At 35.6% G+C, this 22,390-nt stretch overlaps 1 protein-coding gene across 10 annotated transcripts in view; it reads right to left on the reverse strand.

Annotated features, from left to right (window-relative positions):
• The window catches only part of LOC127987384 (inaD-like protein), a 126,794-nt gene that overhangs the window by 83,162 nt on the left and 21,242 nt on the right, over positions 1–22,390 (reverse strand). For 8 of the 10 annotated variants that reach the window (XR_008161190.1, XM_052589676.1, XM_052589673.1 and 5 more), the window contains 13 exons: positions 20,795–20,849; positions 20,522–20,700; positions 16,535–16,708; positions 16,240–16,379; positions 15,810–15,990; positions 10,563–10,691; positions 8,322–8,564; positions 7,125–7,227; positions 6,945–7,033; positions 6,585–6,726; positions 4,779–4,913; positions 759–838; positions 336–392 (listed from right to left, as the gene is read on the reverse strand). Coding sequence is in view for 9 of the 10 variants with exons in the window: in XM_052589676.1 (XP_052445636.1) it covers positions 336–392; positions 759–838; positions 4,779–4,913; positions 6,585–6,726; positions 6,945–7,033; positions 7,125–7,227; positions 8,322–8,564; positions 10,563–10,691; positions 15,810–15,990; positions 16,240–16,379; positions 16,535–16,708; positions 20,522–20,700; positions 20,795–20,816 (1,674 nt within the window). In the remaining variant the exon portion in view is untranslated. Of the gene's footprint in view, positions 1–335; positions 393–758; positions 839–4,778; positions 4,914–6,584; positions 6,727–6,944; positions 7,034–7,124; positions 7,228–8,321; positions 8,565–10,562; positions 10,692–15,809; positions 15,991–16,239; positions 16,380–16,534; positions 16,709–20,521; positions 20,701–20,794; positions 20,850–21,703; positions 21,880–22,168; positions 22,329–22,390 lie in introns of those variants that run through there. The other 2 variants (XM_052589670.1, XM_052589669.1) reach the window with 2 other exon arrangements.

The following is a 22,390-nucleotide window of genomic DNA, read 5'->3' on the forward strand; positions in this document are numbered from 1 at the left end:
AACACTTGAAAATATAAAAAGCTAGATGGGGTCTTAATAATAAAAAATTTTATGCGATCATTAAAACAAACCATTCAGGAATTTTAATTGATTAATTGTAATAAATTGATTCACAGCAATTAATTAAACTTATTAACTTGTGAGGAGCTATCTGAAACCATCCCTGATATCTTAATGTTCTCATACTTGCAAGTCATGAGACAAAGAAGGATTATATTTAATCAACTCGCTACAATCTCCACTATATTTTATGAATAATTGATACATCGCTCGGCCCTACTATAGAGATGAATGAACAAATTAATGAATCATAAAATATGCCATTTTCACGTTACCTTAGAGTACTTCTGCAGCTCAATATCATCATCTATGACTGGGTCAAGCTGTACAACCTGTACAAAATGCAAATAAAATGTGAATAAAACATGAAAAACTGTGAAAAACAAACCAAAAGTGAAAAACAAACCAAAAAAAATATATAATAATAATAATAATTTTCCAAAGTGGTTACCTCAAACCAGTCAGCTTACTCCCTTAATGGTGAATAAACCCAAACAACAGTGTGTCAGCACATGAACTCACATCCAACAGGAGTCAACCGAGGCAATCTACAGCCAGATTTAGCTGGTCGATCGAACATCTCTTATCACAGCATGCATAAGTGCTGGCGGTTCTTGCTGATGTGCAGTTTGCTTCATGTTTAATTGAGAGCCGCACTTAGCATCTGTTAACATTACTTCCCCTACATTTTTGCTTACCATAACATCGTAATGTGGACCGAGAGCCTGCTCCCATTTAGCACGAAGCTCCATCTCTGTCAGCGGGCCCGGCTCTTGCACTACAACACACACAATAATGAGAGCAGCGTTTAAAGTCAATTACCGCCATTTGGGTGCCCACTGTCCGTGACCGAGTGAGTGGAAACGTATGACATTAATGTCAGGTGCTGCATACTAGCATGGGATTGATGTCAGGCTGACGGATGAATATAATCAGAGGGCCAAGAGTGCGCCGAGGGCAAAAGTTGAGAGAGGAGTCAGCAAAGATACTGCAGAAAAAGACAACGGGACTTCTGGGAACAGTATCGGCTGGAAGCCCAAAGGGCAATAGAGGCAAATAAATGGGTGGAACAGCTTTTATGGGCGCTTGTGACCCTTAACTATGATATGGGGCAGAAGTAGTAGGGGGTTGCAGAGAAATATGTTCTGGCTAAGAAAAAAAAGTTATTCTGTAACCTAAGCTGTAAATTTAACAAGACACTTGCCATGAATGAAAAAGCTTCTGATCTCCCGCTACTACAAACAACAGAGTCACATTAAATATGTTGAATATTAAATAATAACATAAATAGTACCTAGTTACAAAAAACATCACATTTCGGGTACATACCTTTAAAGTTTTGCCTTTTTTGGCTGCGTGCAACAAATCAAAATCATACAATGTCATAATGACATTCAAATTATTACAGTAAAAGTATTCATTTTAATATGAACTACTTAAATTCATAAAAACAATTTAAAAGTTTGGAATCTGTAAGGTTTCTTAAATGTTTTTAAAAAGTGTCAAATGGGCACCAAGGCTGCATTTAGTCAACCAAAAATGCAGTAAAAACTGAAATATTATGAAATAATATTACAATCCAAAATAACTGTTTAATATATTTTAAAATGTAATTTATTTCTGCTGTATTTTCAGCATCATTTCTCCAGTCTTCAGTGTCATATGATTCATTATTATATGTTGATTAGCTGCTCAAAAAACATTTATTATTGGGCTTCATTTGCTACTTTATTATTTTTGTGGATTTTCTTTACTTTTTGTCCACATTTAATCAATTCCATGGCTCTTTGCTGAATAAAATCATGTATTTCTCAATTTAAAAAAACAAACAAAAAAACATCAGTAATAATCATAACAGTACCCACCACCCCAAACTTTTAAATAGTAATGTATATTTTATTAAAAACAAAAGCAGCAAATGAATGTAAAATAAACTGCTTTTACTGACCACATGTAAAAAAAAAACATTTAAAAAAGCTTTTTCAAGAGTTTCAGTCCCTGCTGCGGAGCACATTACAGTAAAAAGTAAAGTCAGTGAGTGAGTGAGTGAGAGCGAGGGATGTAGACCTGATTAAATTAGCATTTCCAACGCCTCACTCACAACACCATTCATCACGAATGTTTGACTACATTAATACAGCAATGCATCGCTTCTACACGTGGGATGTCAAACCCCAGCCAACATCTGCGGCCCAGGTGCGGCACAATGGAAAATATGGAGAACAGGGGAAATGTTGATCATGGCAATGGCTTGTTATGTTTATGTATCAGGAAAAACTCCGCTGACATTGAGAATAAATGTCCAACCCCTATCCAAACGTCAGTCAACATTTAATAGAGGGCATCACATGGGAAAACTTACTACAAACTCACAAAAAGTTGAGTAAATGAGGTTTTACATAGTCCTTCCTGTGGTTTTTAACTGCTGTGGGCATTTCTGGAGCAAATGCAGACTGTAATTATACCAACGTGGACCGATTGTCACCACTTCTTTGTGATGGAGCGCTCTCGCCGTCAACTTTCACATTGATTTTAATGGGTCGAAACCACTGGTGTGACAGAACTTGGAAAAAGCGCAGAAAACCCGGCAGCAACTAGTCCGTGTTGTCCACATTTTTTTAACACTAGGGCTGAAACACATCTGTTACCAGAGAGTTTCAACTTTACATGACACAAAAGAAACCATATAATGGCACTTCCAGGGTAGTTATCTTTAAAATCGACGGGTGAAATTTAGCGAAACCTCTCAGTTCGCTCTTATCAAATGTCACGTCAATGTACCAAAATAGTCGCGCATTATCCGTAAAGAAAATATTCAAGCATCTACACGCTCACATGGCAATATCATTTCTTAAGACCACAGGGTAAAAAAAGACGGGAGGTGAAAGCATGATTAAAGCGGTGTGTTTTTTGACTCGAGGGTGGCTATCGTTTTACACGTGCTATGATTCCAGCTTTGGGAAATGAGTCCCTGACAACCAATCATTGTTATCCTGGGCATGTATTGGCCCAGTGCAACAGAACGCTTTATTTAGGAGTTTGGCAGGTACTGGGTCTTGTCCGGATTAATTAGGGCAGAATGTAACCAGAGCTCCGAGCTGCTTCAGCTTCAGCCAAGGCCCGCTCTTCCGCTTCCAGGCCACATATCTCCATATTTATATCTGCCGGCTAACATGACTGAAACAATGCCTGCTAAGCTCAGTGTAGAAGCTGGCCTGAATCTGACCTCCATCCAGAGGGGAGCGGTAAGTATCAGATTCGTCAGTATTAAGCTTAAAGTATACTTGGGTTTTATTTGTTTGCTTGGGCATGCGCACAGTGTAGGCATCACTGTAGTATGTATTGTACGTGTGTAGTGCATTTTTTGTCAGTATGCTCGGTTTCTGTGAAATTTTTTTTTTTGCCAATTTGTTTTGTCCAAAAGGAAGCAATGCTGCCCTGGCTAGTTTTTTCACAGAAAACGTCAAACTACTAGAGACTATATTTATGAAACTCAAGAATTTATGATAAAAAATAAATAAATAAATAAATAAATTTTATTCATCTTAATAAACTATATTTATTTTTGTTTTTTAATCATAAACTGATTTAAATGTAAATTTCCTAAAAAAAAGTATTTGTCTCTCAAGCTAATTTCTCTTGACTAAAAAATATTAGATTAACATTTTATTTGTCATGTAATACAATTAATTAATTTATCAGAAACTAGATTTGGCTGGGAAAAATGGGAAAAGTATCAAGTAGTAATCCCAGAAAATGTAGCTTTAGACAGAAATATTTTTATTTGATTTACATAAAATGTATTACACATAACCATTTAGGCTAGGTAAATGGCTCTCTTCTTATTTACTGAACTGTCGTATAAAATCACATCTGCACTCGTGTGATCCTGCTCTTACTGCTTATATGACAAACATTAGACAAAAACTCATACGGGGCAGTGAGTTGTTGCCCTGCATCATGTGTGTCAACAGTCAACTTTATGCAGTGTAAGATGTCATACAGGTCTGGGACAGTGCATTAATTGCGTTAAAATATTTTAATTATATTATTTTCCTATGACTAATTAATTCGCAAAAAACGACAGCACTAGTTTAGAATTTGAAAAAGACAAAAATACTGAGGAAGATATTCATTTTTGCAGTGCACGCAACATTTAATACTATGACTTCATAAATGTAAGACTTTCAGTTCTGATGTAAGACCTTCTAGGTTTTCATGAGCTGGAAACAAAACTTGGTTCTCAGGAGACGTTCTCACCGGAGCTTAAGCTATGCCTACGTCATACGACACTCTCTTGTAAACACAAAAGTTAGCAGACGCTAGAGATTAGTTTATGAAGTTTTAAGTATGGATATTTTCCTTACACAGACTCATTAATTTGCTTCAGAAGGCCTGTATTAACTCCCCGGAGCTGTGTGGAGCACTTTTCATGATGGATGGATGCACTTATTTGGGCTTCAAAATCTTGATCCCCATTCACTGCCATTATAAAGCTTACCAGTAAACCTACTAGCAATGATATAAACTCAAAGTTTCATTTCCTGCATGAGCACCAAGCTCAACATATTAATAAAAAGCCAATCGAAACAAAGTGATGGATGTTTTAACAAGAGCAGACCAACAGAGGGCTGGTCTGTGTAAAGCCTTTGATATCGGCCACATTGTTGAGCACCTGTATGTGAGTGAACAGACGTGTTTGTGTTGTCTGAACTCACTTTTCCCCTGCAGCTGTTGTGTGATCCCACTCAGAGCAGGGTCCGTAGACTCCACCACAGAGCCCCTCTGAACATCCGCCCGTGCCTTGATCTCAGACGATCTCTTCAGAGACACACGCGACGACTCTCTCTGGACTGTATACACAAACATATACACTTAAAGGGATAGTTATTAAAACCCAAATATTAAAATACTGTCATTAATAACACACCCTCATGTCGTTCCAAACATGTAAGACCTCCGTTCATCTTCAGAACACAGTTTAAGATGTTTTTATTTAGTCTGAGAGCTCTCAGTCCCTCCATTGAAAATGTATTTTTGATGCTTTAAAAAATTCTAACTCTGATGTCACATGGACTACTTTGATGGTGTTTTTCTTACCTTTCTGGACATGGACAGTAGACCGTACACACAGCTTCAATGGAGGCACTGAGAGCTCTTGGACTAAATCTAAAATATCTAGAACTCTGTTCTGAAGATGAACGAAGGTCTTACGGGTTTGGAACGACATGAGGGTGAGTTATTAATGACATAATTTTCATTTTTGGGTGAACTATTCCTTTAATTCTGAATCAACATGTATTTTTAACCAGACAAAAACAATCATTTATAAAAATGTAAATATATAAATCAGTACACACCACACACACACACACACACACACACACACACACACACACACACAAGTCTGTCCAAGACTACTGAGGACCATAAAACTGTCTAATGTCAATTTGTCATAGAGAAAGCTAATAATGTCAAGTAGGCCTCAAACTTGTATTTTTACAGCAATAAAATCTCCAATAAAATTGACTTGAAATTCAAACACTCTCACACGTCAACAACATGTCTGTCTTGACCACCACAGGCAGATTTTTCCTATATCCTGTTCATTACAGGAGCTCCCATACAACCATTTTTCCGGCATTTGCCAAAAGCCTGTGGTTTTCCTGATCAAATACTGTCAATTCATATCTACATATATATTTCCTTTAACTTAAAAAAGGAAAGGAATGCGATAACTTAAAATACATTTTAGAATCTAACATTCAAAGTATCTCTTATCTATTAAATAGAAATATTTGATATTAAACTTAATATACATTTTTATTTGTAACATGTTTACATTGATTGTCAGCCCTAAAAAGTCAACACTGTATTTAGTGATTTAAAGACTTTAATATTTATTTCTTTACTTTACATATATAATGTTGTTTTGAAAATTAACAAAAGTAAAAAGTTTTACTACTGTAGGTCCCAACAGGCAAGTGCCCTAAACACTTCATGGATGAAGAGTACATCCATAAAGTGTACGGAAAGTTTTATGATTTTTTAATTTATTGCAGATATGCATTGCTTTCTGTGTTTGAATTTCCTGTTTTGATATAGTTGAAAGCCCAACAATTTCACATATTATTTATATATTTCTCAAAAATGGAACAGATAATTAATTTTACATACATAATATTAAATGTAAATAAAATATTTGTGTTTGAATTTCCTGTTTTGATGCAGTTTAAAAACCAATAATTTCACATATTATTTATTTAGTTAATAACAAATGTATTTAATATAAAATGAAAATATAATTATTTAGTGTTTGCATTTACGGTTTAGATGCAGTATAATATCACATAATGTTTTTTTTTTTTTAAAGTAACAATGCATTCAAACGAAAATACTTTAAATATTTACTATTATTATTATTATATTTGATAAAATCTTAAAAATTTTATTTTAAAAGATTTTAAATCGAATGACAGCTCTATATGTACAGCTCTGATCCTAACATAATACATGCACTTTACCTTTATCTAGCGATTTCTCTACAGCTGTCCTCTTGGGCGAGTTGATCTTCCTAATGACGGTAAGGTGTACGATATCGCCCGTCCGCTTCATTACCTCCAGGACTTCCTGGTTGGTGAATCCCTGGAGGTTCACGCCATCCAACTGTTCACACAGACACAAAGACAACCAAGAAGTCACTTCAGGCCAAGCGAACCCACTGATTAGCCTAGCATGAGGCTCAAACCCATTCTTATTAAACTGTGAATCGATGTGAAATGAAAGAGACATCTCGCTTAGTTGGCGTTCTGTTCATTCAGAGCGCTCGTATGGACACAAGGCTAATTAAGGTAGAGCTCATTAAAAAGTGATTAGGAACCCACTGCTATTATCCTGTCGTGGACAAGGATTTTCCCGCTCTGCTCAGCGGCGCTGCCTGGAACCACGTTCTTCACGAAGACCCCCATCGCATCTGACATGCAACAGAGACCAGAGATCATAATTAACAGCGTACTGATTAATCGTCGGGTTTCTGGTAAAACTAGGCAAAATATGTTTCTTACCCTTAGTGGTCAAAGCGTTGCGTCCGATTATGGTGACCCCGAGGCTCTGGCCTTCCTTCTTTTTTAACGCAACTTCATGGATTTCGTAGCCATCCAAATTTGGCTGCAACATAATCAAACATAAACATACAGATCAAACACTGACATTTGATTTGTTGTTTCTAAACACTGCTTTTTGTTACAGGATGAGTCTACAAAAACATGTTTGAGCTCTATATTAATCCAAAATCAATAGAAATAAAAAAAAACGGTGTACTTTTGGTGTACATTTAGAAAAAGTCGTAGTAACTCTAATTGGATTCCCACTTCTGTAAGACAGTAAGATTTTTTATTTTTTTTAATCAGCCTAAAAGGCAAACATTTGTAAATATGCTTTTTTAATTATGTATACTTTTTGCATTATAGTTAACATTTTCGGGGGATAATTAAACATTTAAATAACCCATTAATAATTATTTCATTCATTTATTTCAATATTTTTTTATGATTATTTTATTTGAATATTACAGATTTTATTTGTGTATTAATGCTAAGCCACTTAAAAAAAAAAAGGTGATAACACAAATCAAAACACTACAATGCCATATAAACAATTACAATTCAAACATCTTATTTGATTTTTGACAATGACAATTTTGGTGACCAAAGTACTTTTTAATTGTTAAAATAATATCTTGTACAAAAAATACGATCACAGAATTTGCCTATAAAAGTTATGTTTTTAAATGAACATTTTAACTTTACATGTAAACACACACAAATTTTTTTTGTTGTTGAATTTTTAAACAAAATTGTAAGTAAATTAATTGAATTAAATGAATTTCTTGTAATTAATTTTAAAATGTTTTATATATATATATACACATACACACATACATATATACATATACATACACATACACATACACACACACACACACACACACACACACACACACACACACACACACATATATATCATTATTTAATTTGTACACTTTAAATGTAATTATTATATTATATATTATTATTGTAGAATTATATTATGTTGTTATTATTATATTTATTGATATTTAAAAACATTTAAAATATAATTGTAAACAAAATTTTTATTTCTTATTATTAATATCTTGTGATTTTGGAATGAAATATTAACTGGCTAGGTTTATTTTCAAAAGATGATAGTGCATCATTCATTCAAGGTTGTGTATTCTGTACCGTTTTGCTGCCCCTGCGGGATGGCACATGAGGTGGAGGAGGCAGAGAGGTGACAGGAGCCGTGGCGGGGGCAGGTGGAGGTGGAGGCGGAGGCTGGGGCGCTACCAGAGGGTCTCGTGCAATCAGCATCTTCACATGGGTACCGCAGGCCTGCAGCACCTGCACCACCTGGTCACTGACCAGACCTCGAGTGGACGTCTCACCGATCCGCAGGATGTGGTCACCTGTCCTTAGCCTCCCGTCCTGGAAGTGAATGAGCGAAAGGAGAAAGTTGACATCATTGAGGATGAGGTGAATCTGTCTGTCCATCTTTCTATATTAGATCCATCCATCCAGAAAAAAAAAAAGTTCACCTTACATGTACTTACTATTATAATAACAATTAATTGCATAATTACATGCAATTACATAAAATTACAATTACAAGTAACCCTTAGCCAAACCATACAGTAAGTACATGTAGTTAACAAAAATGACTCGGTACGTAAATGAATAACTACACTTACACCTTAGAAAAACAGTGTAATCCTTTATTTTATTGAATTTGTTAGTATATGTTTGTTTACATTTGATATTTTTTTTTATTATGCCTGCATCAAAACATACATTTATTATGTAATTTGTTAGATTGTTAAACACACAATAAACGTTTATATTAAAATTTAGTTTATTACTCGTATTTGCTAAAAAAAATATATATATATTATATATATATATATATATATATATATATATATATATATATATATATATATATATTCCCATATTATATATACACATATACATACATACATACACACACACACACACACATATATGTATAAATAAATTAAATAGATCATTTTATAATATTTTTTTGTTAATAGTATTTTAGTAATTTTATGTCAATTACTATTGGTACCAGCAGAGATACAAACAGATTTTACCTGTTAACAATTGCAGGCCGTATTATAAGTCATTTTTCCCGGCCTCCAAAGTGTCATTTACCTCCCAATTGCAGGCCTGAGCCAAATCTCACATTTACAACCTAATTTGTTCCTATCATCCACAGGTGCAAGAGCCAAAAGTCTAACATCCACAAAAACCATGTCACTCTTACGTGGCCTTTCCTCACGGCCCTTTCCGGGTGGCTTGAGCCGTGAGATGTATTCTTCTTTCTAGGACTCAGGCAGACGGGCCAAACAACGGCGAGAGGAAGGGGAGGACTAAAGACTGATTACACAAAGCACGGAGAATAGAACAGCCGTCTTTGTGAAGCGCGAGACATGAAAGGCGTTTGATACATCAACTTGTGCAGGGAAAATGTCGGCAGCTTGTTCCTGCCACTGTGCCGGGGACAGCGGGGGTGCATTGAAGCCCGCCGCAGCCATTAAAGGTTGAAATGGGAAACGCCAGGGATAACAAAGCCCTGATTTTGACAGCTTTTTTGGAGCATAAGATCCACTGATGTGTGAAATGCAAGCAATGTGCCTTTTGAACAAGAAGGGGTTTGTTGCCTGAGCTCTGGACACTGGGTGGGAGAGAGGAGGAGGTGCGTGTGTGTGTGTGTGTGTGTGAGAGAGAGAGGGGTCTAAACCAGGACAGGTTGTTTTCCAGTCTCTGTCCCTCCCGGCTAAGCACTGAAGAGAGTAAAGCTGACATCACTTGGTGTGTATGGAACAATCTGCTTTTCAAATTCCCACCTCGAATGCTTTCCAGCAGCGCTGAAGATACGGACTGAGTAAAGTCATCTAAATGGGATTACTGCAAATACATTCATGCTCTGTGTGCCGTCCTACATGATAACTACAGTATAACTGTTCTCCTAATGATGACATTTAGTTAAACATCTAAATGTCAACTTTATAGTTTTTGTATACTGTAAAAAAACAAAACAATATAACCCTTTTTTGGGGTTGTATAGAAGTAATAAATTATATATAAATATATCTATAAAATTACTAATTTATAGAACCCCTAAATAGTCACGATTAGGCACGTGCACAGGTTTTTGTAGGGCACAACCTGCCCTTTTCCCCTTGCACTCCAAAGTGGCCTTTAGTTTTAGGGGGCGTTCTAAAATAGTCACATTGCTGGTTAACATCTTCCATTTATCGCGGTCTCCTTTGTATTTGGCCAGTTTGGAGAAAGCCTTATCAAACCCGACCAGCCAGGCATTTGCGATTAATTAGAGAATCAAAAATTACCCATAATTCTTAGCAAAATGTGTTGAGGAAAGGTGTAGGAGACGCAAAGACAAACCTTATCAGCCACACTGCCTGGCACCACGGTCCTGACCACCATTCCTGTTGCCTTGCCTCCAACAATCCCAAATCCCAAGCCAGATCCATCGTTCACCAGCTCGATCTCCTCCACGTGTCCCCACTGATCCTGCAAAAGACACACACAGGAGACCGTTTTCAATCTCTCGTCTTGTCTTATACATTATAGGTCAGTGGGCATTGGTCATAATTTACTTTAAGCCACAAAACTGTCTACTTCAAGAATAAAGATCCATTCAATCACCTTTGATTGTCTAAATAGGGAGCAATTGACGACCCAAGACCTATGACTACATCCTGCGGCAGAGTCATTATAGGGCACGAAATGCTAATGAACGTGTTAACTGTGTGATCCCACAGTGGCTGATCAATGTCAGGGTCAGGAAAGCCCACGAGAGTCTTTGTGATCTCCTGTCATTGGTGCTCCTAATCACCCAAGTCTCCTTGGGCTCATATAAATGACCTGCAATCAGAACATTTCTGTTCTCTTATTACCAGGCTGTTATCTGCCGGGTGACTACCTCTGCAATTTTGTCACTATCTAATGAAACCCCTCCTCTGCCGTTCGCCCAGTCGCTCTTTCGAAACAAAGCTTTACACTAACGCTAACCCCTCTGTGAGGAGAAAAGAACCATTTCGGAGATAAGAAGTCTCTTTCGGAGTCCACAAAGAAAAACTCAAGTACTTTTTGAGACTTACTTACCCAGGTCGAAATTCACAGCTGTCACGATCCATCAGTGTACATTAGGGTATAAAATTGCCATTCTTTAATCTTATGCAATTTGTATGATGTTGCATAATAGATGCATATGAATTTGGTTAGGATTGGTTTAAAAAAAAAAACTAATCTAAAACGAAAAAAAAAACATAAAAAAAAAAAAAAACATGACATCAACAAACTTTAAAACACTAAAAATGCAAAAAACGCAAACCAAAAACGTACAAAACCATTAAAATGATTATGCTTCCGCAAAAAGACAATTTCAAAAGATGTGATTTCTGAGTTTGCTTTTTCCTTTGAACATGCCTGGAATCCTATAATAAATCTGTTAAGAGGATTCAAACACAGCAAACAGTCGTATTTTCTTCAGGCCGCAGCTTCAATAAACATATATACATAAGCGATGGTTAATGACAATAACATTGTGGGAGGCAGAAAACATTTCCGTTGGGAAAAGGCTTGGATGTTATTCCTCCAGGAGTGGGAATCCCAACACAAGTCTTGCCTGCATGAAACTTTCCAATGGAGTATAATTAGGATTCAAGATATTTTCAAGGGCTTCGGATGTCTGGGTCTACAGAGAGATAGAAGGGCAGGGGAAGTGAGGAAAAACATACCTCGGCTACATTTGCTCTCGCTCTCCTCCATTTAAGGAAGGGAGCTGTGATCCCTTTGGGGTCCTAACAATCTTAAATAGATAAATATTTTCTCAGCTTTAAACGATAAGAGAATAGATTGAAATGGAAGGGAAAGTGGGGGTCTGTTTGAATATGGGGTTAGCAGAAGGACATAACGCATGCTTGCAGAGTGACGTCTTCATTGCTAAGCTTTTAAGCCGACATATGATGATTGATATTAGTAATTCCCAAGTCTCAGATTGACAGGTATTTAAACGCAATAAGGAAACAATGCGTTTGGAGTTTTAAGTAACAAGAGCTTAAATTTAACATGATCAACAAGGCAGAATAACAGGAAAACATGTCCAGTGGTCTCAATTATAAACGCTGCGTACGCACAAAATGGGCATAGAAACCTGCGTAGGCAATTTTCAACGCACATATTGTGATTTAGAAAAAAACAAACGGCGTAAATATGTACGCACCGTACAGACATTCTAGACCATGTGTACAGACTCTTTTTCATAGAGTGAGAAAAGTAATGAAGTAAACAATGATTTTTAAACTATTTTCATGTCAATATACACATTTACATTAAATACGCCATTCGCATTGATGGAGATAAACAATGAAATTACATAATTTTACAAAAAAACAATTACCGGTACATAATTTTATTAACAATATGCTACATAATTTTCCTGTGGTATGCTATGTTTTAATAACGGCGAGGAGTGCTATAGGTGCACAATAATTCATCTTTAAACTAAACTACAGATCACATGTTATTGAGAAATATTTTAACGGGAACGAATTGGGAATTGATGTGAATGCCAGCAAGCAGGAATAATGCTCAGAATGCTTGTGGATTAAACATCTCAGATTGACGTTCATCACCATGGATTGATTTTATCGGGTTACAAGAAAAGGTAGGATATGGATTTACTTGTGAACTGTTAATAGGCTACTGATTTTATGATTGATCATGCTTGCTACAGCATTCGACTCCACAAGTGTCCAACTAGAAATGACAGCCTGATGAATAACCTGCATTACAAAAACTAGTCTTTAAAGGTTATTCACAATTGCGTATTGCTGCCAAGATATCTAGTCTTTACAGTGCTTTGTAATATGGAGCCGTTTGGTAGATCGCGATCTATCCAATTTGTTTGTCTACACTGTAATTAAAACGCGGCAAACTTTAATGGACAGTAAAACAAAGGCCAAACCGGCACCGCAACTTCATATTGACACGCAGCTAAACAAAGTCAGAACATCGTAACTCAATCTGAGCATTCAAAACAAAGTGAAAGAGCGGTAACTGTGTTAACAGTGTCCTGTCTTGGTTTCTCCTGGGCTTTTCGAAATTACTTGTTTTTAAAAATAAGATAAAATAGGGCTGACATTTTAAAAATGTAAATTAAAAAAAAGATGATTAGAATGAATCATATTAAAATCACACTAATTCTAAATATTTGTCTAAAACACAAATCAAATAAATGTATAAAAACAAGCATATTTAAATATTACATTAAAAACTAAATTAGCATTTTGTATTATTTTAAAATTAAATGGGTTAAAACAGACTTGTAGTATTTGTTGTTTCTATGTGTATAAATTACGGCTGACAATTGATTACATTTTTTTTTTATATTTACAGAACTTAATCATTATCTGTCTGCAAGAATTAATCGCAATTATTTGAAATACTAAATAATATTACCTTAAGTAAATATTAATATAATGCGTTTTATTATTATATAACTATTAAAGAAGGTCATATGATGTGATTTTATTTTTTTCCTTTCTCTTTGGAGTGTTACAAGCTCTTGGTGCATGAAGAAGATCTGTAAAGTTACAAAGACTAAAGTCTCAAATCCAAAGAAATATTTTTTTATCTAAGTTAAGACTCAGCCACGCCCCCTAAAACGGCTCATTCAAACACGCCCCACATGTCTACGTCACGTAATCCCGCCCAAATGTTCACTCAAAGAAAGAAGGCGTGGTTTCAGTGACCGCACACAGTTAGTGTCAAAGAAGTCATGTCAGGGAGATGCTGTGTGTTTCTAGGTGTAAGCAAAAGCACTTTATTTGGATTTCCGAAAGTAGATGCATTTAGAAATCTTTAAGATTACTCACAACAGAAAAGCAACACATTTTATGGACGACCGTTTTGTGAACCTAGGAGAGAAGGTAATTTTGGCTTTGCTACGACAATCTGTCACGTGACTCTGCTTCCCTTTCAGGCTTGTACTGATGGCAAAACTAAGGACATTATTAACTCCCTTTAAATTTATTGTGAAAGTAGAAGCTCACGATTATGGAAAGGGGCGTTACATCCGACGAGTGCTTGTGATGTTCGACCAATCACAATGCACTGGGTCAGTTGGCCAATCAGAGCAGACTGTGCTTGTCAGAAGGAGGGACTTTGTAGAAAACGATGCGTTTGAGAGAGGCGGGGCATAGAGGACCTACAATAATGTACAGTATTTGAAAAACAATGTGTTTTTTGAACATTAAAGCATGTCAACATATTCTGTTACACCAAATATACAAATAAATGATCTTTTTAAAAAAAAAAGCATCATATGACCCCTTTAATTATTACAGCAAAAAAACTACTAATGTGTCTAAATTAGGGCTGAAAATCTTAAATGATTTGCAAAACTTGAGAATTATTTGAGGTAAACTGACAACCCAGGTATAAATACTACTAAAATTATTATTATGATTATGATGATTATTATTATTATTATCATCATCATTTCTAACTATTAATATTATTATTATTATTGTTATTATTATTATTATTATTATTATTATATGGTGTAAAAATAGGTTGTGTTTCCTTAAAGAATTTGTTTTCCCTTATAAAAAATTATTTTATTTTTTGACATCACAATCATCACCACATCTTGGCAAAGCCTTGTGTAGACTATTGCCTTCTGCGTTTGTGGTGTGGAGTCATGTTTACAATAAAATCTATTTTATTTTATAGAGCGCAACAAACAGACACTTAATCTGATTTATAAACAAGTTCAGCGGCACTGACTACTTTGTTGACATCTGGTGACAGAGTTTGGCTGGGCAACAAACAATCAAATGAAAACCAGACTTTTGCTCCATTAAACACAAAACTCTGAAATGGAACAGCAGATAATTTAAACCAAAGTCTGGCGATGATATGCAGGACATAGTCCCGAATTAAGGATATTAAACATTTCGAATCGAAAAAAAATACGCATCAACAGAGCAGAAATACACAACCTTCCTTGCGATGTAAAGACTAAATCAAAACGACTGTCATTTTTTCCAGCAAGAGGAACCTGCTGTGTGTATTCGCCGGTAATTTGCGAGCGGTTAGGTTTCGGGAACTTAATTAAAGTAGCGTTGTGTTTATTGTTGGAGGCTTAGGTTAATGCAGTTCATCTACTGGCTGTTGGTCTTTCCACAGCCTCATTTTCTTCCCCTTCCAAGATTATTTCTTTCGGTGGTACAAAGGTCTTTTGGATGAACCTGAGAAAGTTGTGCGCATTTTGATCTCCTTCTGTCTTTGGTTTAGACACGTTCAGAATATAACAGGATGATTTAAAGCCTTTATTTTCCCGAGGATCACATTTTAACAATGGGAACAAGATAAATAAATATGCTCTTAGTTGAAGCTGTTTGTAGCTCAGGCAGGTTAAACCAAGATCCTTAAACTATTTGTTATGATTTCTGTCACTGGATTTGATCATTTGCATAATTGTGTATCTGGTCAAAATTAAAACATCAATATAAACTAAGCTCAGTCAGCCGTACCATGCAGTGGAAAAGCGCCATAAGAGATACAAAGTCCAAGTTAAACACTGTGGGCAACACAATGCAGTGACATTTCAAACAGCCGTACCGTCTCAAAGGGTCCAGATGTGGAGAGTCTAGGTTTAGCCGCAGTGTCTCTGGCCACCACCAGCTCCACTCGGTCTCTCTGCTGCTGGAGAAGAGCGATGGCCTGCTGCTGCGTCACGCTCGGATCCAGAGGAATCCCGTTAATCGCCAGAATCTGGTCGTTCTCCTGCAATCTCCCATCCCTGAAGATAAGAAATATCATTATTATCCCCCACGTGATTCATTTAGTTGCAAATAAATCTATAAATATCATGCTGAAATGCGTTTAATATTAACATTTTAGCTTTGTAAACAAATAGGTACAATACATATCCGTCGACAAACATTTGTTTTAAACAAATAGATTGATTCCAGTATGTCCTAACAAAGAAACGGACCTAAAACAACATGAAGATATTTGACGTGTACAGCAAAAGCGAGGGATTTCTCACCTGTCTGCGACACTCCCTGGCTGCACCTGTCTGACGAACACACCGTGACCGCCGACCCCCTCTGGTCTCAGACCGACCACACTGAAACCCAGACCACCAGACAATGGCTTCTGCAGGCTGACGAGCTCCGTCTTTCTTCCCTGAGTTAAAAAACATCCAGTGAAGATGCATCATTCATACTAACCGTTTAAACGACGCAAGCTGAACCAACACATAGTAGAACATATGTTCAATATTTGGCACGTTAAATAAAACAGTGTTTATCCAGAGGAAAATGACATAAAATGCATGCCACCTTTGCTGCTGCTTGTATCCATCTCTGAAGCTGCTCAGAAGGTGCGTTAGCTGAAGCTGTACCGCTGGACACCACAGATCCCAGGGTGCTGGACGGACGACTCGCACTGACGATCAGCTGACCCTTCCTGGAGAAACTGAACTCGGTGCATGTGTCCGGAGGCAAGCTGTTTAACTGCAAAGTACAGAGAACAAAGTCAATTCTAAAGCTATACAGAAAATAAAATATACTACTAATAATAGTCATTATTATTACTACAGTTATAAGGCTGATTGATTAATAATAATAACCAAATGTCATTGTTATGTTAGACCAAATAATGAATCGTTTCATATTCATTACTTAGACAAACATAAATTGAATTAATTAGTTTGAATTAGTTTGATATATAGGCCTATTTATAAATTAGTTTGAAATGAAGTTTAATAATAATAATAATAATAATAATAATTTAATGCATGAGTTAAATGTTTAAAATCTGTTTAGACAAATAAAATCTTAAATAATAATTATAACAACTTACAAACTTGTTAGAACATTTTAAAGGGTTCATTTCTCCTTGGGGTGTTACAAGCTGTTTGTGCACAGATAAGATCCCTACAGTTGCAAAGACTCGACCCAAAGAGATATTCTTTATAAAAGTTAAGACTCGTCCACGACATCCTAAAACGCCTCATTTAAACACGCCCCCACACATTTACTTTATATTTAAATGTCTACGTCACTGTGCAGGAAGATTTGCATAACGCCGCCCAAAATGTTCACACAAAGAAAGAAGCCATAACTTTGATTCTCGTTGAATATATATATATATATATATATATATACTGTAGGGGTGTAACGGTTCACAAAATTCACGGTTCGGTTCGATACGATACACTGATGTCACGGTTCGGTTCGGTTCGGTTCGATACGTTTTAGATACAGCAAAATGTAAAAACATCTCAACTTTTCAGAATGCCGCAAGCGCACCGCGGGTCATGTGACAAGAACTAACCAATCAGCTTCATCCTTTCCCGTAACAAGGTTGAGAGCTCAGCCAAGATGAAGGATCAGCTGATCGTAGTTGTATATGGATTGCAATTTTGAAATAAATTTAGTAGCAGAGCTACTGCAAGCGATTTTTAGAGCTGCAAATCCATTTATCCTTCGCTGAAATTTCCGCGTCTCATGGAGAGAGCACGTCATTGTTGCTTAGCAAAGACAGACGCCTCATGAGCGCTTCTGCCCAAGCGCTTTGGAAAGGAGGAGAAAGACGTGCTTAGCGTTTTCCACGCGTTTTTAGGAGCGATATGCGATATGTTTCTAGTCTGTTAAACGCATTGGCTATTTTGCAACGAGCCTTCAGCGCGTACTGAGTGAGTGAGCGCCTGCTGAGTAGCCTAACATAAACATATAAGATGGTGTTTTTTTCTTCTTCGGGAGTGTCAGGGGCGTTGCCTGTTACGTTGTTTGGGTTATTGGGCTACCTTGTTGAACGCATATCATTATATTTCTATCTCTCTCTCTCTTTTTTTTTTTTTTTTCAAATATAATTAATTACTCCAACGAACCGTTCGGTATACATAATGCGTACCGCGTACCGAACCGAAAGCGTCGTACCGAACGGTTCAATACGAATACGCGTATCGTTACACCCCTAATATACTGTATATGTATATATATGTATGTATATATATATATATATATATATGTATATATATATATATATGTATATGTATATATATATGTATATATGTGTATATATATGTGTATGTGTATATATATGTGTATATATATATATATATATATATATATATATATATATATATGTATATATATGTATATATGTGTATATATGTGTATATATGTGTATATATATATGTGTATATATGTGTGTATATGTGTGTATATATATATATATATATATATATACACATATACACATATATACACATATATATACATATATATATATATATATATACATATATATATATATATATATATATATATATATATATATATATATATATATATATATATATATATATATATATATCATTCAAACATCTTGTCCAAATAATTGCAACATAATGCGGATAGACTTGAATATTTAAGTTAGTTGTGCAGACAAATATAAATTGTGCCCATTTACGAATTTCTATTAAAAAACCTGACAGACGCAAGTACACAAATAAATACATAAATAAACAAAGAAACTGTTTATCCACCCTTAACTCATTCTTCTTGTCCAGATAATCTGGGATAAACCATGTGCTGTAAATCTAAAAGATAAAACAGCCCACAGAGGAACAGCCATGTCCTACAGGCAGAGGAAAGGAAGGAAAAAAATAAAAGGGGAAAAAAAATCAATACATTCCTCTGCAGTATTCGCTAGTCCCCAGCAGGTAATGTATTAATGACCTTTAGACTCTTACTGTGGGAACTTATCAGTCTTGTGCTTATTTAGTCCGGGCTGACAGAGCAGGTTCCAGCCCGTTTCATCGATACATCTCCGACAAGGCAGTTACTCAAACTCAGACAGTAGATATTAAGGCTTGATAGAAACTCCGGCTATTGCCCGCCTCGACATTCTTGATAGGTTTTTCACCTGACGCATTCATAGGCGCATGTCTGACCTTCCCAGCACTTAGAATATGAAGGCGAGCTTCCGTTATTGCCATTATCTTAATTTGGTGCGCGGATTGTTTTTTGTAAAGAGGTTTCTTGTGTCAATAAAAACTCAGACTGAATACAAATAGGGATGAGGGTCTTTTAGCACTGCGAGTCTATGGATAAGAAATACATGCTCACTGGCCTGCATACTGGGATGGGATGCAAACAAACAAGTACATTCTTAAAGTTATTTTGGTTTAAATAAAAGTGATTTTTATGCTGATCTGACATTATGAATACCTGATTCTTGGTAGACTGGAGATTCTTTATCATTTTAATGCGCTGAAACATAAATAGTGGATTTAACTTTCAACATCAATGACATTTACAAAAAAATCTACCATTAAATGATCATTAGTTAATTAAAAACGGTAGTAGTGAAAAAAACGTAACCTTGTGTATATTATGCATTTTTGTGTACAGTTGTAGTAACAACTACCCAGAACACCCTAACACTATGGTATCAAGTATTTCCAGTGCAACAATCCCTTTTTGTCAACATTGTCACCATTTTTTGACAGTAGCAACATCAATCAACGTTGTTTAGGTTCAGCACGTGCGCGCTGTTTACTGAACGTAAACAACGCTGATTACGTTCTGGGGTACTCTCCAAAATGGCAGTAACTGGGATTGCTGAATAAATTATGTTATTATTGTTTTCTTCGCGCACAAAGAGTATTCTGGTAGCTACGTAAAATTACGGTTGAACCCCTGATGATGACACATGGACTATTTTACCAATGTCCTTGCTACGTTTCTGTGCGCTGATTTCTGTGGTAATATCACTGCTGTCTACGGAGGATAAGAGAGCTCTCAGATTTCATCAAAAATATATTAAGTTTCTAAAGGGTTTGGAACGTCATGAGGGTAATCAATGACAGAATTTTATTTTTTTGAGTGAACTAACTCTTCAAGGTCCTTTTATTTTTTACATTAATAGTAATAAGAAATGTTCCTTGAGCAGCTATTCAGCATATCAGAACGACTTCTGAAGGATCATGTGACACTGAAGACTGCAGTAATGATGCTGACAATTCAGCTTTTTTAAAGCTATTTTAAAATATATTCAAACAGAAACCAGTTCTTTTGAATTGTAGTAATATTTCACAATATTACTGATTTTACTGTATTTCAATCAAACAAATGCAGCCTTGGTTAGCATAAGAGACTTATTTCTTTTAACCCCAAACTTTTGAGAGGTATAGTGTATTAATCTTAATATAAACCTATATAATTTTAACTTTAAAGCTCACAATAAGACTGTCTTTAAAGGTGTATGTGTTATCACTAAAGAGTATTTCCATTGATCTGCTTTAGAGGAAGTCTCACCTGGTCTTTGAGCTGTTTGACGGAGTGCTGCAGGGTGAGGATGTGGCCGAACAGAGGGCTCTGCAGGGCTTCCTTCAGCGTGCCGAGCCTGTCGCTGTGGGTCCACTCTTCCCTCTGCACGAGCTTGGACTGAAGTCTTTCCAAGGCCTGGAGCACCTGCTGCCGCTCGGAAGCAGACACTGAGAGCACACACAATCCAGATATTAAGCATGCAAAGACGGATTAAAGACATAGTATGCTTGCTTAGATGAAAATCACAAAAACGAGTGAGACCTGTCGGTACGCTCTCAAACATTATCCTTATCTTGAAAATTCAGTGGAGATTGACCTGTGAAAGAAGTAGTACACAGGAAGAACATATTTAAGCTTCAATTCGATTTTTAGACTTGACTAGTCAATAAAGACAAGTTAATAGTATTCATTTTTTTTTTTATATATATAATTCAAAGGAAAATGTATACATTAAAATTGTTCTTGTTGAGTGTAATTTCCATTAAAAATACTATATAAATTTCAGAAATACTAATAATTATACTATTATTATTATTATTACTACTACTGCTATCATTATAATTTAATTGAATTTTTAAAAGAAGTAGTTTCTTATGCTGATCAAGGGGCATCTATTCTATTTGATCAAAAAATGTTTTAACTAATTTTGTGGAGGGAAAAAAGTATTGCAATTTTAAAATAAAAGATTTCTATTTTAATATACTTTAAAATGTAATTTATTTATTTATTTATTTATAAGTAAATCTGTATCTGATTTTCATGATTTTTTTGATAAATAAAAAGTTAAAAGAACAGTGTTTATTCAAAATATATATATATATTTTTTGAATATAGACTACTATTAAAAAGTTTGGGGTCAGTAAGAATTGTTTTTCTTCTTTTTTTTCTTTAAAGAAATTAATACTTTTATTCAGTAAGTATGTGTGAAATGGATAAAAAGTGATTTTAAATTTTACATTTCTCCAAAAGATGGTAGTAAATCTTAGTTTTACTAGTTTTAGATGAATGCTGAAATCGTGCATTTGTTTTCATATAACTAAACAGAAATTAGCCAAAGTCTCAAGTATCGATTTCTATAACCTGTAACCATATCTTACAAAAGATCTTTTGGTAGTTTCTGTTCACGTAAGCAGCAAACGAAATAAAAGTGAGTGTATCTACCTTACATACCCAAGAAATTTATGTCCGTACACTTGTTCTTGAGGTTAAATCAAAACTTTGAATCCCTCATAAAACACAATCCAGCATTTCAAGACTTGCTTTGGGCTGAGACTGAGACCTGTTTTGTCTGTTTACACCTGCGCGAGCCTCACCTGAAACCAGGAAGTGATCGTTCGCGTTTCGGCGAACTTTATTTTCGTTTAAACACAACGAAACCATTACGCAACTGAAGACGAAAGAGGTGTTTGTATTCCTACTCCTTAAATAAAGCATTATTTATAGATTGTCATATCATATAAATTAAATAAACGCAAACAAACAGGTGCGTACCCGTGAAACAAAGTGAAATCAGTGCTCTTAAAACTGACAGTCTAAAAAAGACACTACAGAATCATTTTATCAATCGAAACGTGGTTTATTTTTAAATATCATCAATAAACCATATCTTTGAGACTGAAAGAATAAAAATACAACCTCATACACAAACGTGCTGCTGCTCCCCAGTCATACAAACGCTATGGGACATAAGCTAGCGCATTTAGCCGGTTATAAAGTTGATTATCAGCATCAAACACCGCGAATAAGTTGAACCGACACTTGGTTTTAAGAGCGAACTTTCTCTAACCAAACAATCTGGCTTTATTACGTATATGAATAAAATTAAAGGCGACAAATAACAGAATTACGAGAGACTTA

The sequence above is a fragment of the Carassius gibelio genome, chromosome B22, assembly GCF_023724105.1.
Source record: "Carassius gibelio isolate Cgi1373 ecotype wild population from Czech Republic chromosome B22, carGib1.2-hapl.c, whole genome shotgun sequence".
In the NCBI taxonomy this organism is placed as follows: domain Eukaryota; kingdom Metazoa; phylum Chordata; class Actinopteri; order Cypriniformes; family Cyprinidae; genus Carassius; species Carassius gibelio.